We start from the raw sequence: 27,816 nt of genomic DNA, 5'->3' as shown, positions 1-27,816 counted from the left end.
AGAACATGATGCTCTACAAACTGCTCAGTGTTGAGAACCCCAAGACCAAGTCTCAAGTCACCTGGCAGTGACAAGGAAGCAAGAGACCCAGACATGAAGGGACATGTCAGCATCCTCTTGCTCCTTGGGGGTTCCCTGAGGGCAAGGGACCTGTTGGCAGGCACCAGAGAGGGCAAAGTGGTTATCCACCTGGGGTCTGGCAGAGCCTTCTTCTGGAGGGCCCCATGTTGGGGATGATCCAGCCTTTCCCCATGGCCAGCTTCAGACACCTGAACTGGCCAAGGGCCAGAAGGGAATTTCTGCTCCTCCTGCAGGTTGGCCTGTTTCCAGTGATAGCAGGTTCACAGGATGAAGTTCAGCTCCTGGGCCAAGGCAGCTAGACATGTCCTCACTCCTTGCATAGTGGACAGCTGAGGACCAGTTGTCAAAACAAGAATCAAAATTCTTGTTTGAAACATTGTAGCCATGACAACGCATCAGTATTCTTACTTTTGGCTTTCAAAGTTCAGCCAGTGAGGGTTCTTCCCAATGAACTGAGTAGGTAGAGGACCCCAAACTCACCTCGGCATTTTCAGCCTTTACTGAGAAGTGCCTCTTTCAGATCCAATGTTTGGTGAGGGTCATTTGATTTAGCCAGGGTCATGCACTGAGGCATGGTGGGCTCACCGGTGCCTCCACCCCTAAATATGAGGGTCACAGGTGTGCACAACCATGACCAGCTGTTTGGTCTCCCTCAAGGTCTCGTCAAAGTCCTAACCTTGCTGCTGCCACCTCCCAAATAAAAACTTTTAACAGCTCATCTTCTGGCTGGCAGTAGAGAATATACTTTTAATCCAGCACTTGAGAGGCACAGATAGAATCTGAGAGTTCAAGGCCAGTCTGATCTACAAAGTGAGTTCCAGGACAGCCAGTGCTACACAACAGAGATTATGTCTCAAAAACAAACAAAAACCCCTCAGTTCTTCACAGACAAACTGGTGCACAGGCCAACCCAACCACTGCTTGCTTCTGACCACTGCAAGTGAAGGGCAAACCTCAACCACAGATGTCCCTGGCAGGGTCCCTTTACTTCAAGCGCAGCAATCAAGAGCCCAGACTTGGCTGGAACACCTGAGTGTTCTCACCTGATGCTTTCAAACATCATGCTGTTCTCAGAGCATCTAAAGCATTTGACCCTCTTGCTGAATAAGCCTGGCGGAATAAGGGCACAGCCTGCTCTGTATCAATGCACACTTGTTTATTATTATAGTAAAATCAGGCAATGACCGACAGCACACTGCTTATGGAACACTGTTAAACTTGACTTACAGGATGCCTAGCCCGGACAGCTACAATTTGCCCAGAAAGATCAATGGCCACATGAACCACACTTCAGACCTGATAGTTGCTGCTTCAACAGGTGGGTTCACATATATATATGCTCACCCCCCCCCCCCACAAAAAACCCAAACCCAAAAAAACCCTTGCAACACAACAAATTGCCTTTATTTCGGTATGCATCCATATTTCAACATTTAGTGGTCCTGAACAGAGTGGGGAACATGGCAACGAGCCAGGAGGCCAGGCCCACTGAAAACTCGTGACACAGAGCTCCTCCAGGTCCCTGCCGAGGGTCTGAGGAGCAGCAACACTGAAACCTGAGTCCACAGGGTCAGGGCCTCTGTTCCAGCTGTCAGGCTCCACATCAGACCTGATGGGTGGCCAGGGAGCCCTGTCCAAACCTCTTCAGTTTGTAAAAGCAAAGCAATTATGAGAAAAGGAACCGACACAGAACCCCGTGCGCTTAGGACTCTCCGCATGGCCTTTCTCTAGGCGGAATCACCAAGGACCCTGAGCGCTGGCAGGTTTGTTGCCTTGTGACTGCTCTGTTCACCTCGAGACCTGAGCTCAAAGTGCATCGGCTGATGGTGGCAGCAGGGCTGAGGACCCAGCACCCCCTTCCCAGGCTGGTGGCAAGTGAATGTGTGGTCCAGAGCTAAGTGAGGGAGGCCAGGCTCTTCCAACCTCATCTGATGGCTTCTGGCCACAGCAAGTGTTGGGTGGTGATGGGCAACAAGGGAGTTGAGGAGGGGGAAAGCAGCACCCCTTGATAAAGGTGGGGAGACGGGAAGCCCTGAATTCCTCACCCACGGCCAATTTCAGAGGGAGGGGAGGGTTACAATCTAAGCTTTGGCCAAGGGCGGGAGTGGAGGAACGGGGGGGGGGGGGGGAGGGGAGACGATGGCTTGGACGGGGCATCACTTAAGACTTAAGGAAGCAGGGGTACAGCCAAAGCACCCCAAGCCCAGCAGTAGTCCCACGGCTGCTACCTGAAGCCTTCCCATCTAGTCTAAGAGCCACCACACAGCTGTGGCAGGAGGGCGGGGCGGGCAAAGGCAGACCCAGGCCATGTGTCAGCAGCAGGTGATTGTGTGACGTGTCTGTTCACAGTTGCGTTAGCTGTGCCCACCGCTCCCAAAGGAAACTGATTTCAACACACCTTCTTGATCCCAGAAGTTCAACTAGGCAGCCAGCGGTTACACTCGACAGAAGATGTTACACAGCACAACTCAGGTATTTCAAATGGACAGAAATTAGTATCAGAACAGTGTCTCAGGATGAAGTCTCAGTGGAGCTTCCTCTCCAGGACTTTGAGGTCTACAAGATGAATCTAGAAAATTCACTACTGTGGAAAATGAAGACTTAGGTTGGACTGGGGAGGGGAGGCCTGGGCCTTGGTGACTAATTGCTGTAACACTGTCCTTCTGGCGGCTGTGGCAGCTTCATGTTCTCTTTTGACATCATCAAGCGTCGAAGCTCCTGCAGGATGACTTTGATGCTGTGGGAATTCTGCCACTTTGCCAGCACTGCTGTGGCCCTTGGGTCCACCTGCAAAGAGGGGGAAACACCTACATTACCCTGTGGCACCCAAGACTCCAGAGCAAAGCTCTCCCCGAGGTTGATATGTTGAGCCCACATGACCCCATCAACACAGAAGCCATGCCAAGCCGCCCTCCCTGCCCTGTGCCAGCCTGGGTCCCACCCAGCACAGAAGAAGGAACAGAACCTGTGGAACATGGGAAGACTTAACCTGGTCAAACTCAGGCCATCCTGATGGATCAGCACCTGGGCTGTCCACACCCTGGCTTTCTCCGCTATCCACCCAGGGTGGGGCTGATAAAGATGGGAGCTGCAAGCAAGAGCAGCCAGGTCTCCCAGGTTACCAAGGGGTTGGTGGCTCCAATACAGCAACACACAGGACAGTTCATTTCTAGTTCTCTGGCCCATCTTCTCAAGACTTCAAGGACAGAGGCTGGGCATGGTGCCCCAAGCCTCTGGCAAGCACTATAGAGACTCAGGAGTTATGGCTGGGGTGTGGCTACATGCAGATCCCTAGTCTGAGAAAGGCCCTGGGCGCTCATGCACTGAAGTCTCAGGGCAAGGCCTGGATCCGAGATTCTGTTGTCAAAATACACTTAGAAAGTAAGGTCCCAGTTAGACACTCGGGAGAGGGTAGGAGGAGAACTGACTGCCATGGGTAGAGGCCAGCCTGGGCTACATAGTAAGTTCTAAAGCTAGACATGGCTACAGAACAGGATCCTCTCAAAAAAAAAGAAAGAAAAGAAAAGAAAAAGCAAACGGGCTGAAGAGATGGCTCAGCAGTTAGGAGCACTGGCTACTCTCCCAGAAGACTTGAGTTTAACTCCCAGCACCCACATGGCAGCTCACAGTTGTCTGTAGCCTCAGTTTCCGGGGACCCGACACTGTAACAAGGACATACAGACAAAACACCAATGCCACTAAATAAATTAATTAATTAAATAAACAAATAAAATTGAAGCTGTGGCATGGCAGTGGTCAAGGCCCCTGTAAAGATGTCGGAAAGGTCAAGCCTCTGCCTCAGTTTCTGCACCTCCGTCAACACTCTTATCAGTGACAGTACAGGGAGGGCTCCAGGAGTGAGCTCAGAGGAGTGACAAGACACAATGGTGCAGACACACTGTGATAACCTGCGGAGGATAAGCCAGCTGTGGGCAGGAGGGGACTTACCACGCCATTTGAACTGCTCACGCCGCTCATATTGACTTTTGTTACAAATCTTACAGAAGGGGGTGCTTCTGGGTATTTAGGCCCACATTCTATTTTAAGGCTGTATATTCGGTTTTCATAAATTGTCTGGAAAAAAAAAAAGGTACAGAGATATCAGTTATGAAGAGCTAAGAGATGTACAATACAACTTGTGACAACTTCTGAAACACTGTTGTCCTTGGACCACAGCTTGTGTGGACAGGTGGGAGATCACAAGGCTCTGCACTAATCTCCGAGGACCCCAGAACTACTGATGCTCAGGTGTAAGGGTCAACAAGTCCAGCCCAAGGCCACTTCTCCTACAGCGTGTGCCACCTGGCCACAGAACCTTCTTTCTGTTTCGTAGCAGCGCTGACATGAGAAGCCACCAGCATCTAGTGAGAGAAGTCCATGCAGCTGACGCACCGGATCACCAGCAGCAGCATCAACTCTGAAATGGCAGCTATGGCTGGGCGTCATGGTGCAGACCTGTAGCCCCAAGAGCAAGGTTATCTGTAACTACACAGTGACTTTGAGGTCAATCTGGGCCATGTATGTCTCTGTCTCGAATCAACTGTTGGGAGTTGTGGAGATGGCCCAGTGGGTAGAGGTGCTTGTTATGCAAGTCTGCCAAGGCGAAAGGAGGAAAAAGAGTACGAAATATGTCTGCTGGTCCCTAAAAAAGGCAATCATGCCTTCATGAGAACACAGGCAGGCCTAACCCCTTCACTAGCACCACTGACTCTTAAGTTCAGCAATAAAGCATGGCTGGCAACATGCCCCATCCTGCAGGAACATTCAGTCCAGCTGGAACTAGCACACAGCTGAAGACCGGGCTCTTAACAGCATGTAGCCCTACTCTGTGACTGCACCCTCAGACAATACTGCCATGACCTCCCCCATGGGAGCTGGGCCCTGGACTAGGGGTCACCCTTCTTTCGTGAGCCCTTCTCACATGGCAGTGTCCCCTCCTTAGGAGTCTTGCATGCACAACAGTTGCTCCTATGCAAACAGTGACATCTACTGGTCTCAGGGTCTTTTTAAAAACCACTGACCACGTCTAAGAAGCCAGTTCTTCAGGTCACTCATCACAGGTCTACCTATGCAAACCATTCTCACGCCAAGCTGACTAAGCCAGTGCTCAAACATGATCTTGCCACTCTCAACCTCTCCCCTTTCTCCCTCCCTCCTTCCCTCTCTAGGGAGTGCGGCCAGCATGGTCAACCAAAACCTAGCTGCAGGGCTGGGGGTCTGGGTGGAAGAGTGCCCTCACAGCTTGTGGATTCACATAGCTGAGGTCTCCCTAAGCCTACAAGGTTAGCCTCTCAGCTCCCAGCTGAGACTCCGTGAAGAGCCAACCTCCAGGGACATCCAGGAGAAACCAAGGCAAAACTGCCAAAGGGCAAAATTCCAGGTAAGAGCTATAGAGTAAGGCCTTGCCTCAAAAACAAATAAACAAGGAAATAAATAAATGAAGGAGCTGGGGAGCACTAGTTGCTCTTGCAGAAGACCATGGTTCAGTTCTAGCACTCATACGGCAGTTCAAAACTGCCTATAACTCCAGTTCCAGGGGATCTGATGCCCTCAGTGGACACCAGACATGCATATAGTACATAGACATACATGCAGGCTAAGCACCTACATACATTACATAAAAGACTGGCCCTCTTAAAAAACCCAGCAGCTGGGGAATGGTTTATTTAGTGTACAGGGTGTTGTGTTCCATCCCCACCACAGCAGAAAACCCAACCAACACAACTACATGCTTCATTAATGCAGTGATGTACACCTACAGCTCTGTGCAAGGGGGTTCTCATCTAACACAGAACAAATAAATGAATACATACACACACACACACACACACACACAAAAAAAAAAAACAAAAAAAAAACAAAAAAAAACCCAACAACCAAACTAGCAAAAATAACCAGGTAACCTGGGCTCCAGGCCTGTGACTGAGGTACAGGGGGCTGAGGCCAGGGCTACAGAGTTTTCAAGGGCAGCCTGGGCAGTGTGGTGAGGAATTGTCTCAAAAACAGCACCTGCCTGGCATGCAGGGGCCCTAACATCAGTCCCCAACACTAAAATGAATAATAAACAAAGACTCCCTCAGGGGTTCTACTTAGATGCTCTGCTAAGGGCCAGTGAGCTGATCCAGCAGGTAAAGACATTTGACACCTGAGCTCACTTCCCTGGGATCCACAGGGTAAGAGACACTTCAGAGTGGCCTCTGACTCCATGCATGCTGTAATGCATGTACATGTAATGCATATATAGGTAAATATGTGTAAAGATTTTATTATAAATATACATACATTTGTTTGTGTATGTGTGTGCGACACCCATGGAAGCCAGAAAGGCCTGAGGTGGAACTTGCTGCCATACTTGGCAGCCAGAGTTCAGTGTATATATGCACATGCACAAATTAGTGAACGAATGGCATTCAGTTAACAAGACCACCACAGCATGGAAGCCGGGATGGAATCTTGATCCTCTGGAGTAACAAGCACTCTAGCTACTGAGCCATTCTTTCTAGCCCCATAAACAACTAAATGCTAAAAATAAATAAAGTTGCTTGCACACACTTTGTATCAGCACTTAGGAGGTTGAGGCAGGCACATCTCTGCCAGTGTGAACTGACATAGTGAGTTCCAGGCTAGCAGCGACTGAGACTTGAGACCCTATCTTAGATGTTCTGAGACAGGGTCTCTCTGTGTAACCCTGGCTGTCTTGGAACTCACACTCTGTAGACCAGGTTGGCCTCAAATTCAGAGACCCACCTGCCTCTGCCTATCTTTAAAAAAATCTGATTTTGTCAGAGATTATGTGGGAGTTATGGTACATACCCATAACCCCAAGACTTAGGAGGTAGAATGAGGAAGTTCAGAAGTTCAAGATCAGCCTATACCACATAAGACCCCAACTCAAAACACCAAGTCAGTTCTTAGTTCCAGAGCACACGCCTTATGAGCCAACCACAGAGCAGAACACCCATACCAGGAACCTAGAAACAGTTGTTTGTATGACTGTTTTTAACATCAGGGAACCAAGTTTAATCAAAACTATTGGGATGTCAGGTGTGGCAGTTCATGACAATGACCCAGCTTTTGGGAGGTTGAGGCAGAAGGACTGGCTCTAAATTCCAGGCCAATCTGGGCTGCAGAGAGACTCTAAAATGTCTCCTAAAGCAAAACAATGAAAGCATAGGTTTTAAAAGGAGAACAGGGGCTGGAGAGATGGCTCAGTGGTTAAGAGCAACTGGCTGTTCTTCCAGAGGTTCCGAGTTCAATTCTCAGCAACCACATGTGGCTCACAACCGTCTGTAATGGGATCTGATGCCCTCTTCTGGAGTGCAGCTGTACATGTAGAGTACCCACACATTAAAAAAAAAAAAATACCTGGCTGGTGGTGGCGCAAGCCTTTAATTGCAGCACTCAGGAGGCAGAGGCAGGCGGATCTCTTTGAGTTTCAGGCCAGCCTGGTCTACAGAGTGAGTTCCACGACAGGCTCCAAGCTATACAGAGAAACCCTGTCTCAAAAAACAAAACAAAACACCCTGAAAACAAATAAATAAAATTCAAAAAATAAATAAATAAAAGAGAACAGACTGATTGGGGAGACGGGAAGCACACTTTTAGCCCCAGCACTATGGAGGTGGAAGCAGGCAGATCCCTGAGTTCAAGGCCATTTATACAGAGAAACCTTGTCTTGAAAACAAATAAATAAAGCAATACATTCCAGCTGGGCAGGGATGGCGCATGCCCAGTGCACTCCCAACACTTAAGCGGTAGAAGCACATGAAACTCTGAGTTGGAGGCAAGCTAGCCCAGTCTACAGAGTGAGTTCCAGGACAACCAGGCTACACAGAGATACCCTGTCTCAAATAAAACATTAAAAGAAGAAAGGGCCAGGAAAGAGGAGAGTGTTAGTAACAGTGGGACAGGCAGCTCCTCAGATGCTGAACAGCTGTCACTAATCTGGCAATGCCAGTCCTACGTACATAACCCAAAAAACTGAAAACAAAAAATTCCATCACATGCCATCAGTGTTAGTCCCAATGCTACCACCAATGAATGGGTAAAAACTAAGCAGGCACACCCAGGATGAAGTTCCTCTGGGCAGTGCAAAGGTACAAAGTACTGCAGGTGCTATACGGAAGAAGTCACCGCTAGCATGTTAAGTGACAGATACTGTGGTGGTCTTGTTAGCTGAATGCCATTTGTTCACTAATTCTTATGTGCGCGTATACACATTGGACTCTGGCTGCCAGGCATGACAGCAAGTTCCTTGCTCACTGAGCTACTCTGTACATTGTAACACCATCACTGACTGGGTTCCCAGCTCTCAACCCTCTCCTCCTGCCTGTGTGACCAACAGACTCCTTTTGTCAGGGCACTGAGAAAAACTTGAAGATTATACATATTAGGAGCACACTCTAAACCAAGCACAGTGACATACATGTAATCTCAGTACATCAGAAGTAGAGCAATAGAGTCTTGGTTTGAAGACTACACTACACTGTCCACCTGTATCTCAGAAATCAAGGACTGCAGGCCAGAGACGGCTTAGCTATTAAGAGCTTATACTGCCCTTGCAGAGAACCCACTCGGTTCCCAGCCCCTCAGCTGGCAGATCATAGCTTCCTGTTAAATCCAGCTCCAGGGGAATCCAGTACCTCTGGCTTCCTTGGGCATCTGCAGAAACATTCCTACACCAAACACACAATTAAACTAAGAAGAGCCCCGTCGTAGAGCACCTACCTGCCTGCCTTGCGCAAAGCTCTAGGTCCCAGCATTTGGGAGGCTGGGGCAAGAAGATGCCAAGTTTAAGGCCAGTGTAGTCTGCAAAGCAGGATCCTGCTCTATTTTTGAGATGGGATCTGGATATGTACCCCAGGCTGGTCTCTAACCAATAGTGATTCTCCTGCCCCAACCTTCCAAGAGCTGGGACTACAGGCCTGAGCCGCCACCACCTGGCTCAAGACCCGGTCTTAATAAAAGATGTGCAGGCATGTTTGGGGTGTGGCTCAGTGGCACGATGTGTGATCTGCCAAGCAAGCATTTGTGGGGTCTAATGCGGCCTTGTCACACAGGGGCTGCAGGGCAGGCGCACACAGTAGCACATGGAGAGCACTCAGGGCTGCAGCAGCTCTCTTGTCTAAGAAAAGGGTAAACGCACGCTCAGGAGAATCCACCAGTTTTTGCTTGTTAGAGACAGGGCCTTGGCGTGTAGCCCAAGCTGCCTTGAACTTGTAGCATTCGTCCCTCCCCTTCTAGTTTTCAGGTGAGCCCTGTACCACACCCAGCCTGCATTTAAACAAAACAGAGTATTTTCAATACCATTTATGGGCTGTTTTAGATTTCTGTCTGCCTGTTCCTTTCGTTTTGCTCACATTTATGTGGGTCCTGGAGCTGGAGTTATGGATATTTGTGAGCCATCACATGGGTGCCGGGAATGGAACCTGAGTCCTCTGCAAGAGTAACTGACCTCTGAGCCATCTTCTGCCCACCTGTCTCTTGAGACAGCATCAAGGATACAGACTGGCTTGAAATTCCCCATGTGGTAAAGATCACCGTGACTGACCCACCTGCCTCCACTACCACATGCGAGGATTCAGGCAACTGTAGCCGCGGCAAGTGCAGCAGGAATCAGCACCTAGTGCAGCCGTGGCTCACTGGTGGCTCACTGATGCACACGCTCTGCTCTCAGCCTGATGAGCCTGGGAACCTGTCAACTGGTTCACAGCCGTTGCAACTGCTTGACCCCAGTCATGTGCAGATACTCTGGGGAGGACTCTCTAGAGGCTGGATCCCCTCATCAAAGAAAGAGTTTCAGAGCCATCTATATGAGCAGCCCCAGTGCCCTACGGAGTCGGTATGCTGCTGTCACAGGGAGAAGGGAAATGGGCACAATCAGACTGCACTAACTCTCTGTACCCAGCAACAGAATCATGAACATGACTTAGGAAGCCACAGTAAAGTGCAAGGCTGGCCATTCCCCAACAGTGTCAATGATCCTCTAAAGGACTTCAAGTTTCTGAATGCTAATGAGCCTGAGGCAGGTGCCAGCTCCTGCTGCCTACATCTGGACTCCTCCTATCTCCAAAGTGCACAGGCAGCACCTTGCTCAAGCTAAAAAGGAAGCAAGCTGTCACCCTTAGGCACAAACACACTAGACAGGTCTAGCCACATTCAGGCCACACCCCCCAGTGCTCATCTGCAGGCTTGTCCTGTTCTAGGGTCTTTCCTTCTGTCAGATTCTCTCCTGCACCAAGAAGTAAACATCTACCACACCAGTGCTGACCAATGAAAACTCAACTTCTCAAGTGGAGAATGTCAGTGTGGCCTAGTAGGCAGGGAGCACAGGCTCGGCAAACAGACCCAGGGCAGGTGACTTCACTCTTGGGTCAGCTTCCCCACTTGTGACCTGGAATGTGGTCATGTAGGAGGACCTGACACAACCTTGCGAGCACTAAACACACCTCTGGAGGGCTAACTATGTACTCAAACACAAATGGCCAGGACCTCACAAACCAGAGCTCTCACAGGTCCTGGCTTTTAAAAATACCTTTGGACCCAGCAGTGCTGACAGGCGGAAACAGAACCTATGCTCAGTTGACGAGCAGTACACAAAGGCACAGCACAGCTGGGCAGTGGTGGCTGCTGCCTTAGGAGCGTGCTGGCAGCCCAGGTGCTCAAAGCTTCTTCAGCCTGAGACGCACCAGCTCAAAGGTCTACACTGTCATGTAAACTCATACTTCAGACTGTACAGGATTGACTCATCCAAGAGGGTTAGACCTCACCAGAGGGGCTCAAATGTATAAACTGGAACTGGCCAGAGAAAGAACAGCCACATTTCAGAAAACATTGCTGGTGAGTGTTTGCCCACAAGGCTACCATTGCTTTAAAAGGAGGCACAGTGAACTTAAGACAAAGACAGTTGTAGTCATGGCTTGGTGCTTACTCTTGGAGGCCCAATTATCATCCCTGTCCATCTTGTAAGTGTCATGTCTTCGTCGTCCTCTAGACCCCAGCTAACTGTGCCGTCGCCTACTCCTTTCTGGCCTTCTTCCAGCTCTTCCAACAGTCGGAAATTTCGAGGGACTTTTACTCCTAAAACAAATGGAAAGAAATTCAAGATGCTAGCAAGTCCAGGGGAAGTTGTAAGCCTTGAGCAGGCTGTTCATTGCCGCCGTCTGAACACAAGGGCAGCATGCACACAGCTCCCAGAGGTCTCACCTGCAGTACACACTGAGCCCTGGAGAGCCGGAGGGGTGCTCAGTCACCCCAGCCCTTCCACACACCCATCCTAACTCCCAGTCTAGATGTTGCTTCCTTCGGGTCCAAGAGCTGGCTGAGAGGAAAGGCAACACCAAATGCAAACTGTGGCCTGGAACACAGCACTTTCTTTCACCTGGTCCCAGCATGGCACATTTTGGAGGCTGCAGAGACTTGGAGATGCTCCTAGCTGGGATGACTCACGTGGCCTTAGAGGCACAAGCATGTACCCCAAGAAATGCTGTCCCAACAAGTGGCTGTCAGCAGAGGTGCCAAGGGCAGGCTCTCAAGGCTTTCCCAACTGGGAAGCCGGGGCTCCTCTCCTCATTTATAAAAAAATGCCACAAGAGCAGCTGGTTTTGACTAACTTTTTAGTCCCAAAGCCCAGCAAGCTGTCCATGAAGAAACATTGCCAGGTCATACTAGCCACCTGAGCTGAGTCTGAGCCTTGAACCACGTCAAGGTCAAGCAAGGTGTCTTGTACAGAGCTCAAACTGGGGGCACAAATGCCAGCGGTGGCAGCTGACAGCTCACTCCTGGACTCCCCTGGACTTTCCCTGAGGGGGGAAAAACCCTTAAGATCTACACAAGCCACAGGCTCTCTTTGAACACTGAGCCCCTCACCTACCCGACTCCAGCACTCACTCTGTAGCACTGTGAGGAAAAGCCGAGGAGACCAGAAGAGAGAGCTCCGGGTGCATCCTGAGCTTCCTCACGTGCAAAGCACAGGCCAGCACTAGCTCACTTGCCCCATTGTGGCAGCCATGCCCCAGGCTCTGGGAGACAGGCAGGGAGCAGTGCCTATTTTCCTGGAACCCACCACCTCGGGGAGGCATGGGATAGACATAGTAAGTTCTGATATTTCTAAGTGCCAAGAAGCGGAGTGCAGATGCCAACCCAGCAGAGGAAACGGCTCTGACAGTGCAGCACCTGGGGAACAGGAGAGGCCACTGGAGCTCTCAGAGTGACCTGAGGGTCTCCTAATTCAGACAGACCCCAAGTGCTATTGGGGGGATGGCGGGTGCCAAAAAGGACCAGTGGCCATGTAGCGAGGAGTGCATGGTTCAAGCAGACAGGATTTCTGTTAGATAGCCTGTGGTGTTTAAGAAAGAGAGATCAACTCTAGCACCCAAAGGTCTGGTGTGAGTATATGGAACAAACTTGCTCAAGGACCATGCGATGACTTTGACAGTGATAGAGTGCTTCATCCTCCAGAGCCACAATTACTGTGACTTACTGGGCTAGGAGCAGTACAGGGCCTAGCAGTTGATTCCATTCTCACTAAAATGAGAGTGATTTTTTTTTTTTGGAGGCAGAGTTTCTCTGTGTAGCCCTGGCTGTCCTGAACTCGCTCTGTAGACCAGGCTGGCCTCAAACTCACAGAGATCCACCTGCCTCTGCCTCCTGAGTGCTGGGATTAAAGGCGTGCGCCACCACCTCCTGGCGAGAGTGACTTCTTACTGCTGGGATGCAGTAACTCAGTAGCAGAGCATGGTCCAGCAGGCAGCTCCCGCTTCTATCCCCAGCACTACAGAATTTATTTAAGGCAAATAACATCATCCTATCTCCCATTTACAGTAACAGTAAAGTTTTTTTTTTTTTAAATCATGCTTGAAGCTGGGAATGCTGGTCCATGAGCAATGTCTTTAATCCCAGCACTCGGGAGATAGAGACAGACAGATTTTGAGGCCAGTCTGGACTACAGAGTGAGTTCCAGGGCAGCTAGGGCTATGAAGAGAAACCTGTCTCAAAGAACTGTGCACATGCATGCACCTCAGTGTCATTCAACAGGAGCTGGCACCTTGGTTTTTTTTTTTTAATTTGTTTTATAGTTTTTGAGGTAGGGTCTCTCAGTGGCCTGATGTTCACGACAGACTACAGTGGCTGGCCACTGAACCCCAGGGACCCTGCCCCCACCTCCAAACACTGAGATCACAGACTCAGTGATCCTGCCTGCCTGGCTTTCTATTTGAATGTTGAAGCTCAAAACCAAGTCAGCAGTCTTACAAGCAGTATCACCTGAGCCATTCTCAGGACAAGTATGCAAGCAAAAGACCCATCTGACTGAAAACACTACATAACAGCACACGTGGTCCTGCGGGGGGGGGGGGGGGCGGGCGACGAATGGCATAGCAAAGATCTAAAAGCATACTTGACTCACGGGCTTGGGAACCACCCGCATTTGTCACACTCAGGAGAGCCAACTGCACGGTCTGGCTGGTGACGTTCTACAGCACACATGAAGCTAAAAGAGATTTGGATATCTGTTTAGAGGGGAGGACTGGGAGACAGTCCAATGGCAAGAGCACTTGCTCTGCAAGCACGAGGACGAGGACCTGAGTTCAAATTCCAACATCCATGTAGACATTGGGGTATGGGTGAACATGCCTATGTGCCTGTGACTCCATCACTTGGATGGAGTCAGGCGAGCTCCTGACTGTGAGACTGTGTCCTGTACCGTGTGGACAGGTGTGCACGCCTGCATTCTCATGTGCTCGCATGCCTCAGAGTTAAATCTAACTACTACTGCTATTAGAAACAGGGTCTTCATATGTAGCCTAGGCTGGCCTCAAATTCAAAAGAGATCCTCCTGCCTCTGTTTCCCAAGTGCTAGAATTAAAGGCATATACCACTACATTTGGCCACTCTTAATTTTTTATTATATTAATGTGCATGTACGTATATGTAGGTCAGAGGGCAACTGCACGAGTTGCTTTTCAGTGATCAAACCCAGTCTGTTAGCAGTGAACAGCTTTAAGTGCTGAGCTGCCTTCAATGCCCTTAAACTCTTTTTCTTCTCTCCTCTCTTGAGACAGGGTTTCTCTGTATCTATGGAGCCAGTCCTGGAACTCACCCTGTAGACCAGGCTGGCCTTGAACTCACAGAGAACCGCCTGCCTCTGCCTCCCAAGTGCTGGAATTAAAGACATGTGCCACCACCGCCCAGCCTTAATTTCTTTTTTAATAATTACATATAGCCGGGTGGTGGTGGTGCACACCTTTAATTCCAGCATTGGGGAGGCAGAGGCAGGCAGATCTCTGAGTTCAAGGCCAGCCTGGCATACAGATCATGTTCCAGGACAGTCAAAGGATAAACAGAGAGACCCTGTCTTGAAAAACCAAACCAAACCAAAAAACAAAAACAAAACAAAAAACAAACAAACAAAAAACTCTCTTCTGGCCTGCAGACATACACACAGACAGAATATTGTATACATAATAAATAAATTAAAAACAAAACAAAACAAAAACAAAAAACCCACAACCCACACAGGTACAGTGTATTTGTGCAAGTGAGTGTGGTACCCACAGAGGCCAGAAGAGAGATCCCCTGGAGTTGGAGTTACAGCCGGTTGTGAGCCTCCAAAATTAAATTTAAATCAGCCCTAAACTTAAATGTTTAATAATAATACAAACTTGGCTGTACAAATGACTGCACATCACTTCTAGCTGTCACCAAAGTTCACAAGAGCAGAAACGAATGACCAAAGAGCACCAGTTACACTGCTAGATGGCCATGACCACCCTATCTGAAGGGCTTTACTAGTGGAGAGTCTATGGGCCTGGCCCAACTCAGCAACAGTTCCTGCCTAGTGGGCATGAGGCCCTGGGTTTCAACCCTACCAAGGTAAAGGTAAGACAGTCATGGATCCATGGACTAACTCCTATTCCTCCTGAACTAAGAAGGAGGCAGCTTGGGACCCTAAACCAAATTACAGACTCCTTAAGAGGACATTAGGATAAAGAAAGGCTGTAGGGACACAGGAAGCAGGAATCACCTACAAACAAAAGGGAGCAGCCTCAGAAGACATCAGTGGGCTTGACTCTGGACTTCCTGGGAAGAGAGGGAGAGGGAGAGGGGGAGAGGGAGGGGGAGGGGGGAGGAAGAGGGAGAGGGAGAGAGAGAATATTTGTTTGGGTATCTGGTTACAGCAGTTCAGATGGTGGGAGATAACTCTAGAAAGCTGGGAAGGATACAGACTGGGATGATGTTAGCAGAGGCACCTGTGGACACAATGGCTGCCGTGATTCCCTCCTTCCTTCTGCGCCTTGGCCCAGATCTACTTTACCTTCCTGCCTCAGCCTCCTTAGCTGAAAATATGGTGTGTGTGAGCTCATGTGCAAGCGTGTGCACCCACGGCACTCCTAGCAAGGTCCCACCACCCGGCCTTTGCACTTCTTAGTCTCTATAGACGACGTCCTTCAGACAGCCCTAAGACAGACTCCTTCACCTTCTCTGAGGACTCAGTTCTGGGACTGATTCAGTAATCTGTTTTCTTCTGTCAGGCTGGGGACCAGTGAGCTGGCTCAGCATGTAAAGGTGGCTGCCACCAAGCCTGACCATCTGACCTACCCCTGGAAGCCATGTGGTGGAAGGAGGGAACCGGCTCCCACAAGTTGTCCTCTGACCTCTGCATTCACACCATGGCACACATGTCCATACACATAGACCCCAAGCACTCCATCAGCCCTTAGTATCTCCCCGCCACCAACCCGCTCCAAAGTATCTTTTCTGTTGAGATAGTCTCCTGTAACTCAGGCTGATCTCAAACTCACCACAAAGCCGAGGAGGATTTTGATCCTCCAGCCTCAGCAGCTGGAGCAGCTGGGATGACAGGTCTGCACAATTGTCTCTGGCTAGCATGTTACTTTCCAATCCATTCCCCTCCCCCACTTTGTGTGTGTGTGTGTGTGTGTGTGTGTGTGTGTGTGTGTGTGTGTGTGTGGCGGGGGGAGGGGGCAGGGTCTCCCTACATAGTACTAGCTGTCCAGGAACTGTATAGACCAAGCTGGCCTTGAACTCACAAAGATCTGTCTGCCTCTGTTGGGATCAGCAGGCGTGTGTCATCATGCCTTGCTACAACTTATTTATTTTCTAAACATGTTTCAATTCACATTAAAATTTTGATTAAAAGTTTTGGAGGAACAGTGACAGTTGGCTGAAATCAGGAGTTAGGGTCACAGGACAGCCATTTAGCCTCTCTGAGGATGCACTGAACTCCTGTGCTTAGCAAGTGCACGCAGGGTGTGCCAACCCCTCACGGGCTGCAGGGGAAAGCTGTCTAAATCTTCACTCTGTACAGCCGTGTGAAGTGGTTAATGCCTGCATCCGAGTACTCTGGAGGCTGGTGTAGTAGGACCAGAAGTCCAAAGTCATCCTCAGCATAATAAGAACTTGAAGCTACCCTAAACTACTCAAGACCCTGTCTATAAACAACAGGATCCTTTTACGTAAATTATCAACAACTTGATGTTGGATGTGGTGGCACACACCTTTAGTCAAGTACTCTAGAGGCAGAGGCAGGAGGATCTCTGTGAGTTTAAGGTCAGTCTGGTCTATATAGCAAGTTCCAGTCAGCCATGGCTACATTAACAAGACTTGGTCTCAAAAACAATCAACAACACAATGGGTACCCACTCTCATTCAGTGTGGCAACCCTGTGTCTAGCACCATGCCAGACAACATGGGAAACAGGAAAGAACATAGAATCTCAGTACAAAAAGAACACCAACATTCAACTGCAGCCAACGGGAAGAAACAGTGAGAAACAGGATCTACCACTGAGTAGCCTTCCTAACCACGGATGCTGGCAGGCTCTGAAGTGACAGGTATGGGAGCCACAATGACTGGCCCACCCCTTAAGGATAATATGTGGGGAGCTACACGTGGCTCTGAGGAGAAGCAGAGAAAAGGGAAACCAAGTCTCTGGCCAGCGTCAGGATGAGCCAGCAGGCATGGCCCAGCTTTGGACTGCTTCTACCATGGCTCAGGATGGGTGTCTGCCAAGAGAAGAGGAAGTGACAATCACCTGCCACTGACTCCCTGCAGGCCTGGCAGGTATTAAGGAGGAATCTAGACTTAGTCAGCAGGTTGTGTACACCATGGTGGGGAAGTGGTGGGAAGCATGCACTGTGCACAGAGCTGTGCAAGGTGTCACTCCCAGGTTACCAAAGGGGCAATACTTCCATGCCCTCAGCCTGGACTTGACAGGCTTCAGATACGCACTTGATAAAACCAAAGCTCGTGTGACAATACAGGACTGCAACCCATGTGCTCAGGAGGCTTGGCAAGTTCAGGGGTTGGCTGGGCAACTTAGCCCATCTCAAAATATTTAAAAAGTGGAAAGTGGACTGAGGGCACATATAGTTCAGGAAACAGTGTCATACAGCCTGTGTGAAACCCCGGGTTTCACTCAGCACCAAAAAGGAGAAGACAGACTTGGTGGCACTTGCCTGGGCTACAAAGGCAGACTCGCCCCCGCCACACACCCAGGACCGAAAAGTAGAAAAGCGTGCAGAGAGTATATGACAGCTGCATGTGCCAGGGAAACACTTCTCTACTGCGCTCCACTGCAGTCACCAGGCACCCCGGGGGCAGATCAGAGTGCACCCATGCTGTGAGCAATGAGAACCAAGAGACCAGAGGCATCTTCTTGCTGCAGCAGACTAGCTGCAAGAGCTGAGATGGGTCAGTGTGTGAGTGCGCATGTGTGTGTAATCTGTTCATTCCACGACAATTGTGCTGTGAGCTGAGCACTTTCCCTTAGTCCAGTACGGCAGGGGGCACAATACTCTTCAGAAGGAGTAAGTCCTGAGAGTTCTGTGGAGACGATGCCTGGTACATCTTGCTGTGGTACTCCCCTCCCTCAGTACAATGTAGCATCTTCCAAATACCAAAACAATCCCATACCCTCTCCAGCTCAGCAGTTACAATCCTAAAAGGTCATTCATGCAGCTCTATTTGCGCCTTCCACCGGGTCATCCACATCAGGACATGTGTACCTAAGTCCCTGACCATCAGATGAGATGGTCAGTTCCATGCCCCTGCCCCTTCAACTCCTGCCTCCAAACTCAATCTGGTCTGTGAATCCATTCCTTGAGCTCTTGATAGGTCCCACTGCTCAAGTGCTTCCACAGGAGCCAGGGCCCCCAGTCAACTGACCTTCAATTTCCGTGCCAAAAGGCCTTCCTCCTAGACACCTGCCAATAGGCCTCAGGCACTACAACACTTCCCACCCCAGGCTCCTTCCATCTCAGGCCGGTCTTCCTGTCATGCTCATCACCACACTCACGACTGCTGGGGCCCTGCTTGTTCTCCATGGACAGGACACTGTCATTTCCTTATATGAAGCCACCACTGACTGCCCTGTACAGCCGGGGTCTGCCCCACTGCGGCTCCTCTCTGCTACCGCTACAGCAGTGGCTCCTCAGGCTTCTGCGGAAGGCTTGTCTTCTTCCAGCCTTTGTGCTCACTGTGGCCTCTCCCAGGCCAGAGGATTGCTAGTTACTAGTTCCATCCTCAACATGCATTCCCTGGCCTCTTGTTCAGCAAACGTCAGCCAACTGGGCACTTGAAACACATCTGTCTCAACTCCCATCTGAGCACACTTGCTCAAGAGCGCTCAGGTCAGTCTGTCTGCTCACTGTCTTCTCTAACAGCTATGTGATGTATGCTGACAAGCCCTCAGTCTCACAAAATTCTAACAGATTTTGGAAAACACATACAGGAAATATTTACAGAACCATTAAAAGGGAGCCTAATTATTATTTTGAGGGGAGAAGACAGGGTTTTACATAGCCCAGGCTGGCCTTGAGCTAGTTCTGTAACCAAAGATGCCTTTGACCCACCTGCCTCCGTTCCAAAGTCCTACTAGCACTACATGTGCATCCATCATGATTGGCTTAAGAATATAATCAAAAGGTTAAGTATATTTTAAATTAAGCAAAATTCCATACCACATGCAAACAGAGCATGCGTAAAAGCTGTCAATCTTCCAACTGCAGAGGCCAACAGGAGCTTGTGGCCATGCACCTTGCCCTACCAGCTCTGTCCCACATACCAATACTGATGCGGATTCCCCTCTGTATGCTGTGACTATCACTGATTTATTAATAAAGGAACTGCTTTGGGTCTATAGGGGAACAGGGTTAGGCGGGGAAAACTAAACAGAATGCTGGGGAAAAAGGGCAGAATCAGAGAGAAGCCATGTAGTACCTTGCCTGTAAGTCACAACCACGTGGCGATACACAGATTAATGGAAATGGGTTAAATTAAGATATAAAAGCAAGCAAATGGGGCTGGAGAGATGGCTCAGCGGTTAAGAGTATTGCCTGCTCTTCCAAAGGTCCTGAGTTCAATTCCCAGCAACCACATGGTGACTCACAACCATCTGTAATGGGGTCTGGTGCCCTCTTCTGGCCTTCGGGCATACACACAGACAGAATACTGTATACATAATAAATAAAATAAATATTTAAAAAAAAAAGCAAGCAAATGGGCCAAGCAGTGATTTATGATATAGTTTCTGTGTGATTATTTGGGGGCAGCCAGGAACCAACAAGTGGCTCCTTACAACACAGCACTTTCTCTTTCTGTCCTGTCCTGGACCTCCCCCCCTACTTTGCTCTTTACCTATCTCACACCATCTTTGTGCCTTACAGACAGTGGTGACTCATTCAACCTGCTCCTCCCCTAGCAAGCCATGGTGCTAAATAAATGCTGGCCTCAAACTCAAGAGATCCACCTGCCTCTGCCGCAGCAGTGCTAGAATTAAAGGTGTGCGACACTACAGATGGTTTCAAAAGCCTTCTCCATTAAAAAAAAACCTAGCAATCTGAGTGAACCTTATTTTTGGGAGATGGAGAGGAAGTGCTGGAGATTGACCAGTCTTCTGTTCTACCGTGGAACTATATTATCACATCTCCTCTCTTGAGGCAGCACCTCACTGGTTTCCAGGCTGGCCTTGCAGTGAGCTTTCAATTTCTCATCTTCGCCAGTGGTGGTGGAGCACGCCTTTAATCCCAGCACTCGGGAGGCAGAGGCAGGCGGATCTCTGTGAGTTCAAGACCAGCCAGGTCTACAAGAACTAGTTCCAGGACAGGCTCCAAAGCTACAGAGAAACCCTGTCTGAAAAAACAAAACAAAACAAAAACAACAACAACAACAAAAACAATTTCTCATCTTCCTGCCTTTGCGTCTCCGGCAGCCGGACTGGTTTACCAGTCTGTGTCACTAGGTCTTGCTTTGGTTTCTGACCAAACCTCACAAGAAAAAGGCTCTTTTCTGTGCTGGGCCTGAGTTTCTCCAAAGCATGGTACCCAGACCATGAGTGTGTCACTGGTGTCCCACATCTTAGAAAGGGCACAGGAAACTAATGCAGCTAATGCAGCAGCAGTTTACAAAGCGCTGAGAACCATGTGGCCTGAGGGCACCTTAGTCCTGGGACCCCAGGGCACAAATAAAAACACTGAGTCAAAATGAGATATGCAGTTACATCAAGAAGTGAAATCAAGGGTCAAGTCCCGGCTGCCAAGTCTGACTCCTCCAGTTCTAGCCTGGATCCCACACAGCTGAAGAGTCAGTCCACGCGGATTCTGACCTCCAACCCTGCAATGAGGTACATGGAACCACACAAAGCAAATGAAAGTACCTAAGTACCTAAAAACCAAAGGCAATGATAACCTAGGTGCTCAAAATATGGCTCAGAAGGTAAAGATGCTGCCACCAAGCCTGACTCTTGAGGGTCAATCCCTGAAACCGACATGGCGGAAGAAGAGAACCAATTACCACTAAGTTGTCCTCTGACCTCCTAAAGTATACCACAACATACACCACTCTCCTAAGAAGAAAAGTATGACATACAGGTTGAAAAAGCATTGAATGTTTTACAAGGTATCCTAGGGTAACAATTAACACAGTAATTCAAAGCATAGAAATATATTAAATTGAGCTAGAGAGACGGCTCAGAGGTTAACAGCACTGGCTGCTCTTTCAGAGGTCCTGAGTTCAATTCCCAGCAACCACTTGGTGGTTCACAACCATTGATAATGAGATAATAATAAACACTCTTCTGGCGTGCGAGTTGGTAGAACACTGTATATGATAAACAAATCTTTTTTTTAAAAAAAAAAGGAAAAGAAACATTTTTAAATCTCAGGAAAAGGATTCTGAGTGTGCCCACACACCTACAATCTCAGCCCTCAGGAAGCTGAGGCAGGGAGACTGAGACCAGCCAGGGCTACACAGCATGACCCTGTCTCTAAAACAAACTGAAGGTTAAAAATGCAGAGGGAGCAGGCCCAGCTGGTGAAGAGCTTAGTATGCAAGCCTGAGGACTTAAGTTCGGAGCCCGGCACCAACAAAAGCCAGGTGCAGCAGTGTGTGCCTGTGCCGTCAGCATCTAGGTGAGAGCATAGGCCCAGGAGATACAGCCTCAAAAACAAATGCACAAAAAACCCAGGTGAGCCAGGCGGACTACGCAGTGAGTTCAGACCAGCCTGATCTATACAGACAAGGACGCACATGGATTTAACCCCAGCACACGAGAGGCAAAGGCAGTATCTCTGAGTCTGAGCTCAGCTACAACTGTACAGTGAAACTCTTGTCTAAAAAATAAAAATATCTTTTGGGAGCCTCATGCACTAGCTCATATATGTAACTGCAGCACTAAAGAGGCTGAAGCAGGAGGACTGTCACAAATTCCAGGCCAGCCTGAACTAAAGAGTAAGACTTTGCCTGAAACAACAACAATAACAACAAAAAACCGAAACAGTTACAATACAAATATCTTTGGAGAACTGGTGACCATAAAGCCATGGTTCTTAGTTCTGGCAGACCATGTGTCCTACCCAAGCTCCTCCCCTTTTTTGTTTTTCAATTTAACTTTTTTACCTTTTTTTCCTTTCCTTCCTTCCTTCCTTCTTTTTGAGACAGGGTTTCTTCGTGTAACAGCTCTGGCTGTCCTGGAACTCAGTTTGTATACCAAGCTGGCTCCAAACTCAGAGAAATCTGTCTGCCTATGCTTCCTAAGTGCTGTGATTAAACGAGTGTGCCACCACTGCTGGCTCAGACCTCAGTTTATGAGGGTGGACTTCTGGGTCCTGAGAGACCAGCTGTTGGCTATAGTTTAGGTGCCTGTTCAGGGACCAGGACTAGAATGCTGCTCCAGCCTCAGAAGTGACAAGGCCTGGAAGGTGCCCTGGGAGGCAGTATTGCTGAAACTGGACAGTGGTCAAATGATGGCTTTTGTTCTGATGGCCAGTCTTCCTGAGAGCTGGCCTGGAATGTCCTCCGGGAATTCCAGGACAAGAGCTTCATAGGGTAGCCCAGCAATGTCTAGGACAGGCCTCTAGACTGTCCGAGGATAGAGAATCTTCTATGGACGATTCCAAGGCAGCCTGTTATTATTTTTTTTTTTAAGATTTACTTATTTATGTTTTGTCTGCATGTATGTAAATGAACCATGTGTGTGTCGGTGCCCTAAGAAGTGAGAGGGCATTGTGTCTGCTGGAACTGAATTCACTGATGGTTGTGGGTGCTAGGAGCCCAACCCGGGTGGTTTCCAAGAGCAGTCAGTGCTCTTCACCACTGAGCCCATCTCTTCAGTCCCCACAGTCTACCGATCTTTACAGTTTACTGTGACAGGACAGAAGACTGCTGGTGGCTCGGTGACCAAGTAAAGATCAGATTTTCTCTGGTGGGGTAGAAGGAGCCAGAAGTCCAGTTCAAAAAGGAGCACTGAATTCTGTCCCTTTCTTCAGGGACAGTACAACTCTGAGTTCCACATCTCTGCACCACCCTGTCAGATAGTTTTCCCTGCAAGCGTCTGGTCAGAGAACTCATTACAACAGCCCATGGCATTTACTGAATACCTGCTATGTCACCCAGGTCTCAGTTCCCTCACCATCCCAAGAGGTCTCTGCCTCAACAGGTTTGGCAAAATGAAAAGATGTGCTCAAGCCAGTACCTGGCACCCAGTAAGCCCTCTAAGCGCAAGTTCAAGTCTTAGAGCCAGGCATGCGCTGAGCCTGTAATCCAGGCTCAGGAAGGACGGCCTGAGTGTGAGAGCAGTTTGGGCTACATAGTGAGATCATGTGGCAAAACAACAAAAACAAAAATACTACACTCAAACCCCAACAAAACCAAGAAGCCTGAAGGCTTGCGCACAGATGAGGACAATGACCTACTTCTCTATGTGGGCACACAGCTGCCCCCAGCTCAGCAGGCGTGGATTACTCAGGGAAGGTGCACAGAACAACTTCCCTAAAGACAGACCTCATGGTGGTGCACACCTGTAAGTCCCACCACTGGGGAAGCAGAGGCAGGGTGGATCTCTGAGTTTGAGGGTAGCCTGGTCTACAGAGTAAGACCCCTCTGGGGAGGAGGGATCTCTAGGTGTTGTGGCCTTTTCACGATTACGCTGAGGACTCCTAGCTTGTATTTATTCCACTGTCATCAAACTTCTGCAGTTTCAACTCAGGACAGAGAGTAAGAGAGAGAGGGAGAAAGTAGAGGTAGAGAAAGGTAAATATAATTTTGTCGTTCTGTTGATGCGAGGAACCAAACCGAAGGCTGTGCTAGGGAGGTATGCTACATGAGCTAAATTCTCAGCCCTGTAAGTTAACATGAAAACTCACTTGGCAATTCTCTTCTAAAGATCTATCCTGGCCTTTTCTATTTATATTTACATGTATATGTCCGTGTAAATGACACATATGTACAGGTGCCCACAGGCCAAGAGAGAGGCAGTGGATCCTGAAGCTGGAGTCAGGCAGTTGTGAGCTGCCCTAAGTGGGTGCTGACAGCAGAGCTCTGGTCCTCTGGAAGAACAGCAAGTGCTCCAACTACGGAGCAACCCCACCAGTGACCTCAGCACTCAGGAGATGAGGCAGGAGGAGCAGGGGTGTGTCAAAGTCATCCTCAACTCACAAGGGGTTGAAGACCAACCTGGGCTAAATGAGATCCTGTCTTAAAATAAAAGGACAAAATAACATCAAAAAGAAAAGAAGAAATCCCCCTTGGACTGGCTCACCAAGCAGACCCCTCTGTGGGGCAGGCTTCTGCTTCTCAGGCTGAACAAATTAGGAAGCAGCTATCCTGAGGGCAGGCCATGGAGGAGAAAAGGTACTTGTTGGCTATGAGGGACCTGAAAAGGCTCACAGTGAGACCCAAGGGAACTGGAGCTCCTTTCCCATCTTCAGCTGCCTGGGGACACCCGTGAATGGAAGGAAAGACTACAATCTCTACTGCCCAGATGGTGACATTTCTAGAAGCTGGATGTGTGCATGAGGCCACGCCCCGGAATGCATATTTACAGTGGCACCCTGCCAAGGCTTGTCACTTTGGCACTTGGTATCTGGTTATCTGTCAGGGCAGGGCAGGGCAGCACAGTATGTGGGCTGCTGGATGAGAGGAAGAGCCTGGCAGCCAAGGGCCACTGTGTGATACCCTGCAGTCCTGGAACCACAGGAGGGAAGTTACCTACCACTGCAGACATCTTGAGTGGTTGTAGTGCGCTTGTCTCAGCCCCTCTCTGAGACCTAGGCCAAGATCACAGCAGCAAACGATGTGGGAAGGTGCCAGCAGCAGTGACCACAAAACCCGAGCTCAACCCCTACAGGAACTCCAAGGCTACACAGTGGTTTCCTGGCAACCAGAGCACAGATTAATGAAAAGGCTCAGTCTAAAGGTGGACAGGCCTGAGCATCCCTGACGGGTGTAGAGGGCAACAGAGGCTAAGGCCCTGCTTCTACTCTTAACACTCCACACTCAGCCTCTTGATGCCTTGGAGCACAGGTCAGACACCATCATTCCTTCTCTTCGAGGCAAGCATTCATTTAACATACACTGAGCACCTGCTTCATACCAGACACTTGTTCCGTTCCATGGCTTCCCTCTGCACTTAGTAAAAACCCAAAGTCATGTCATCTCTCTCCAGCTCATCATAAGGCATTCTTCCCTGACATTTATTTACGGGGGAAGGAGTACCTATGGAGATCAGAGTGCAACTTGTGGAAGCTTTCCTCAAACTATGTGGGTCTTGGGGATCAAGCTCATGGCCCAAGACTCAGCAAGGACCTTTACTTGCTGAACCATCTCACTGGTTCCACGCCTTTTCATTTGATCTTGCACCTCTACAAGTTGTCCCCCCTACGAGGCCACTGCACCGACAGTACTTCCCCAACATTGGTCTATTCAAATGTTGCCCCAGAAGCCTGCCCGACCTCTCCAGAGTCCCTCATCACAGCACACAATTTTTTTCACAGCACTTCCTGCTTTTTGGAGTCACTTTATTTACGCCCTGAATGGCCTTCTCTCTGGTTTGAATGAAACACAAGGATAGCAGGCTGGAGAGATGGCTCAGTGGTTAAGAGCACTCACTGGCTGCTCTCCCAAAGGTCCTGGGTTCAAGTCCCAACACCCACATGGCAGCTCACAGCTGTCTATAACTCCCGTTCCAGGGGATCTGATGCCCACACACAGACATATCAGTAGGCAAAACACCAACATACATAAAATAAAAAAGATTTATTTTTTTAAAAAAAGAAGCAAACTCAAGGATAGCACTGCCTCTATCTCGTTTGCTGCCCACAACAGGACACAACAGGGTCCAGCAACTACCCATGGAAGAGAGGAGAGCTGTACCTCAAAGCCTACCCTATGGTGTCTAAGCGCGCTAGGCACTCTGCTTCATTGTCATGCTAGGGATGGAATTCAGGACCACCACCATGCCAGATGAACACGCTACCACTGAGTCACATTCCAGCCCAGGCTCTCGGATTCCAGTCAGCCGCAGCTGCTGCTGTCTGTGTCTTCCCTCCCCTGGCAGGGTCTCAGAAGTCAGAAGTAGCTGTCAAACCAGATTGTGAGATGGTCTCAAGTAGCTACAAGCTGAGTGCCAGTGCCACTGCACTCCCAGGCCTGGCAGGGACACTGCTCTCTGTGAGAGGCTCCTGCCCCAACTCAGCCCAGCCTGCCTCAGCCTTGGACTTCCTGGAGAGTCCACTGCCATGTGTTATATGAACTGATTTAGCACTGGGCATAGCCTTCTCCAGGAGACCCCAGGCAGAGGCTGTCTGTTTTGCATTCCTTTACTATCCCCCCCACAAGGAGGGCTCCTTGGAATACAATCGCAATGACCTGGAAAGATGGCTCCCTTACAAAATTCCCTCCAACCAACCCACCCCTAACTCTGTTGCTGTTGGGGCTGCCCACAGCTCCAAGAAGCCAACCAGTGTCCAGGCTGGTGGCCCATCCTTACCCTTTGCCCACCACCGCCGCCAGACTCCTGAAGGGGAGTCTCTCAAAAGGGGGCACCCAGTCTTTCCTGAACCCCTCACTTCGAAGAGCCAGGCTCTCCTGCCTCCCCAGATCCCAGGGGATCTCCTTCGCAAATGCCTACCCCACCGCTAGACCGACAGAGTTCAGGCTCCAATACCCAAGTGCAAGTTCTGAGCACTGAGGCAGACCCTTCAGGTTCCCCCTCAGCTGGAGATACAGCAGGCTTCTCTTAGCCCACCAGAGGCTGGCAGAGCTTCTCCCCTAAAGAACCACCCTTTCCCCCCTCTTGCTAGTACTTCCGTGTCATCCAAAGGTTCCCATTTCAGTGTTCCTCTCCCACCCATCCAGATAGTGGGGAGGTTGAGTTGAACCCATATATATTTTTTCCAATTATCGAAGTGACCGCCTACACCAAACAGGCATTTCTTCCATCCGCCCAGTGCAGGAAGAGGTTTTTCTTCTTTAAAAGAAACATCTGCGGGACTGCACCCCATCCCATGCACCCCACCGTAGGAGCCTTCCCACCGATGACATGCCGCAACAGAGCCCCCCCCCCAAACCAGGGCTCCTGAGGCACCTGCTCGTGCCCACCCAACACTGCGCACGGCTCCCAGCGAGCCCTCTGAAACATATCTGGGCAGACCCTGGTCTCCACCACCTAGGCCTGCTCCCGCTGCGGACGCCTTGCCTCGGCCTGTGCAGATGCCCCAATTTCCCCGGGAAGCAACCACCATGAGCTCTCCATCTCGAAGCCCCGACCCCAAATTGGCGCGGGGCCCTGAGGTGGCCTCGCCTGCGGCCCGCAAGGCTCCGTCTCCTCCCAAGCTCCCTAGGGTTGCGCCCGTGTCCCCCATCAAGCATCCCCGGATCCCCGTAGCTCGGGCCGGCTCAGCCGGGCCTCGTCCGGGCGTTCCCGGGCTCGCTCGGCCCCTCGGCCGGCCTCCCCCCCGCCCCCCGGAGGCGCCCGAGGAACCTCCGGCTTGGCCGCACCGCCCACGGCCCCACTGCCCCCGCCCGGGCTTCCGGCCGCCGCCTGCTCGTCCCGGGCCGGGCCGGGCCGCCAAGAGCAGCCGTAGGGAGAGCGCGGAGCCCCGGCCCGGTCATCATGGCCTCCGCTAGCCCCGGGCCCGGCCTAGCCAGCCCGCACCCCTTCCGCTAGCACGCCCGGCGCCTCCGCTCACCCGAGCCTGTGGTGGCTGCCATCTTGCGTCGCTGTCGCTCGAAGGCCGGCCCCTTCTTCACCCCCCCCTTGAGCTCTCCCGAGCGCTGGTGCGCAGGCGCAGGCGTAAACGCAGGCGCAGACGGTGCCGCTGACGCCCGCTCGGGGTCGCACGAGCCGGGCGGGAAGGGCTTTGCCCTGGTCTTCAGTGAGCGAGCACTAGGGCGGGACAACCTGCGGTCCCTCCCAGCCGGGCGCGGGGGAGGTGTGCA

At 50.2% G+C, this 27,816-nt stretch overlaps 1 protein-coding gene across 1 annotated transcript; it reads right to left on the bottom strand.

Annotated features, from left to right (window-relative positions):
• Positions 1–1,222: 1,222 nt before the first annotated feature.
• Ube2v1 (ubiquitin conjugating enzyme E2 V1) lies at positions 1,223–27,723 on the bottom strand. Its single transcript, XM_087910967.1, has 4 exons — positions 27,567–27,723; positions 11,012–11,160; positions 4,030–4,155; positions 1,223–2,868 (listed from the first exon to the last, which is right to left on the bottom strand). The coding sequence occupies exons 1-4, from the start codon at positions 27,586–27,588 to the stop codon at positions 2,722–2,724; spliced, it is 444 nt and encodes a 147-aa protein (XP_087767093.1). The 5' UTR covers positions 27,589–27,723; the 3' UTR covers positions 1,223–2,721.
• Between the last annotated feature and the right edge of the window lie 93 nt (positions 27,724–27,816).

The sequence above is a fragment of the Myodes glareolus genome, chromosome 10 (genome assembly GCF_982192425.1).
Source record: "Myodes glareolus chromosome 10, mMyoGla1.1, whole genome shotgun sequence".
NCBI lineage: Eukaryota > Metazoa > Chordata > Mammalia > Rodentia > Cricetidae > Myodes > Myodes glareolus.
This window is presented reverse-complemented; position numbering and strand designations above follow the sequence as displayed.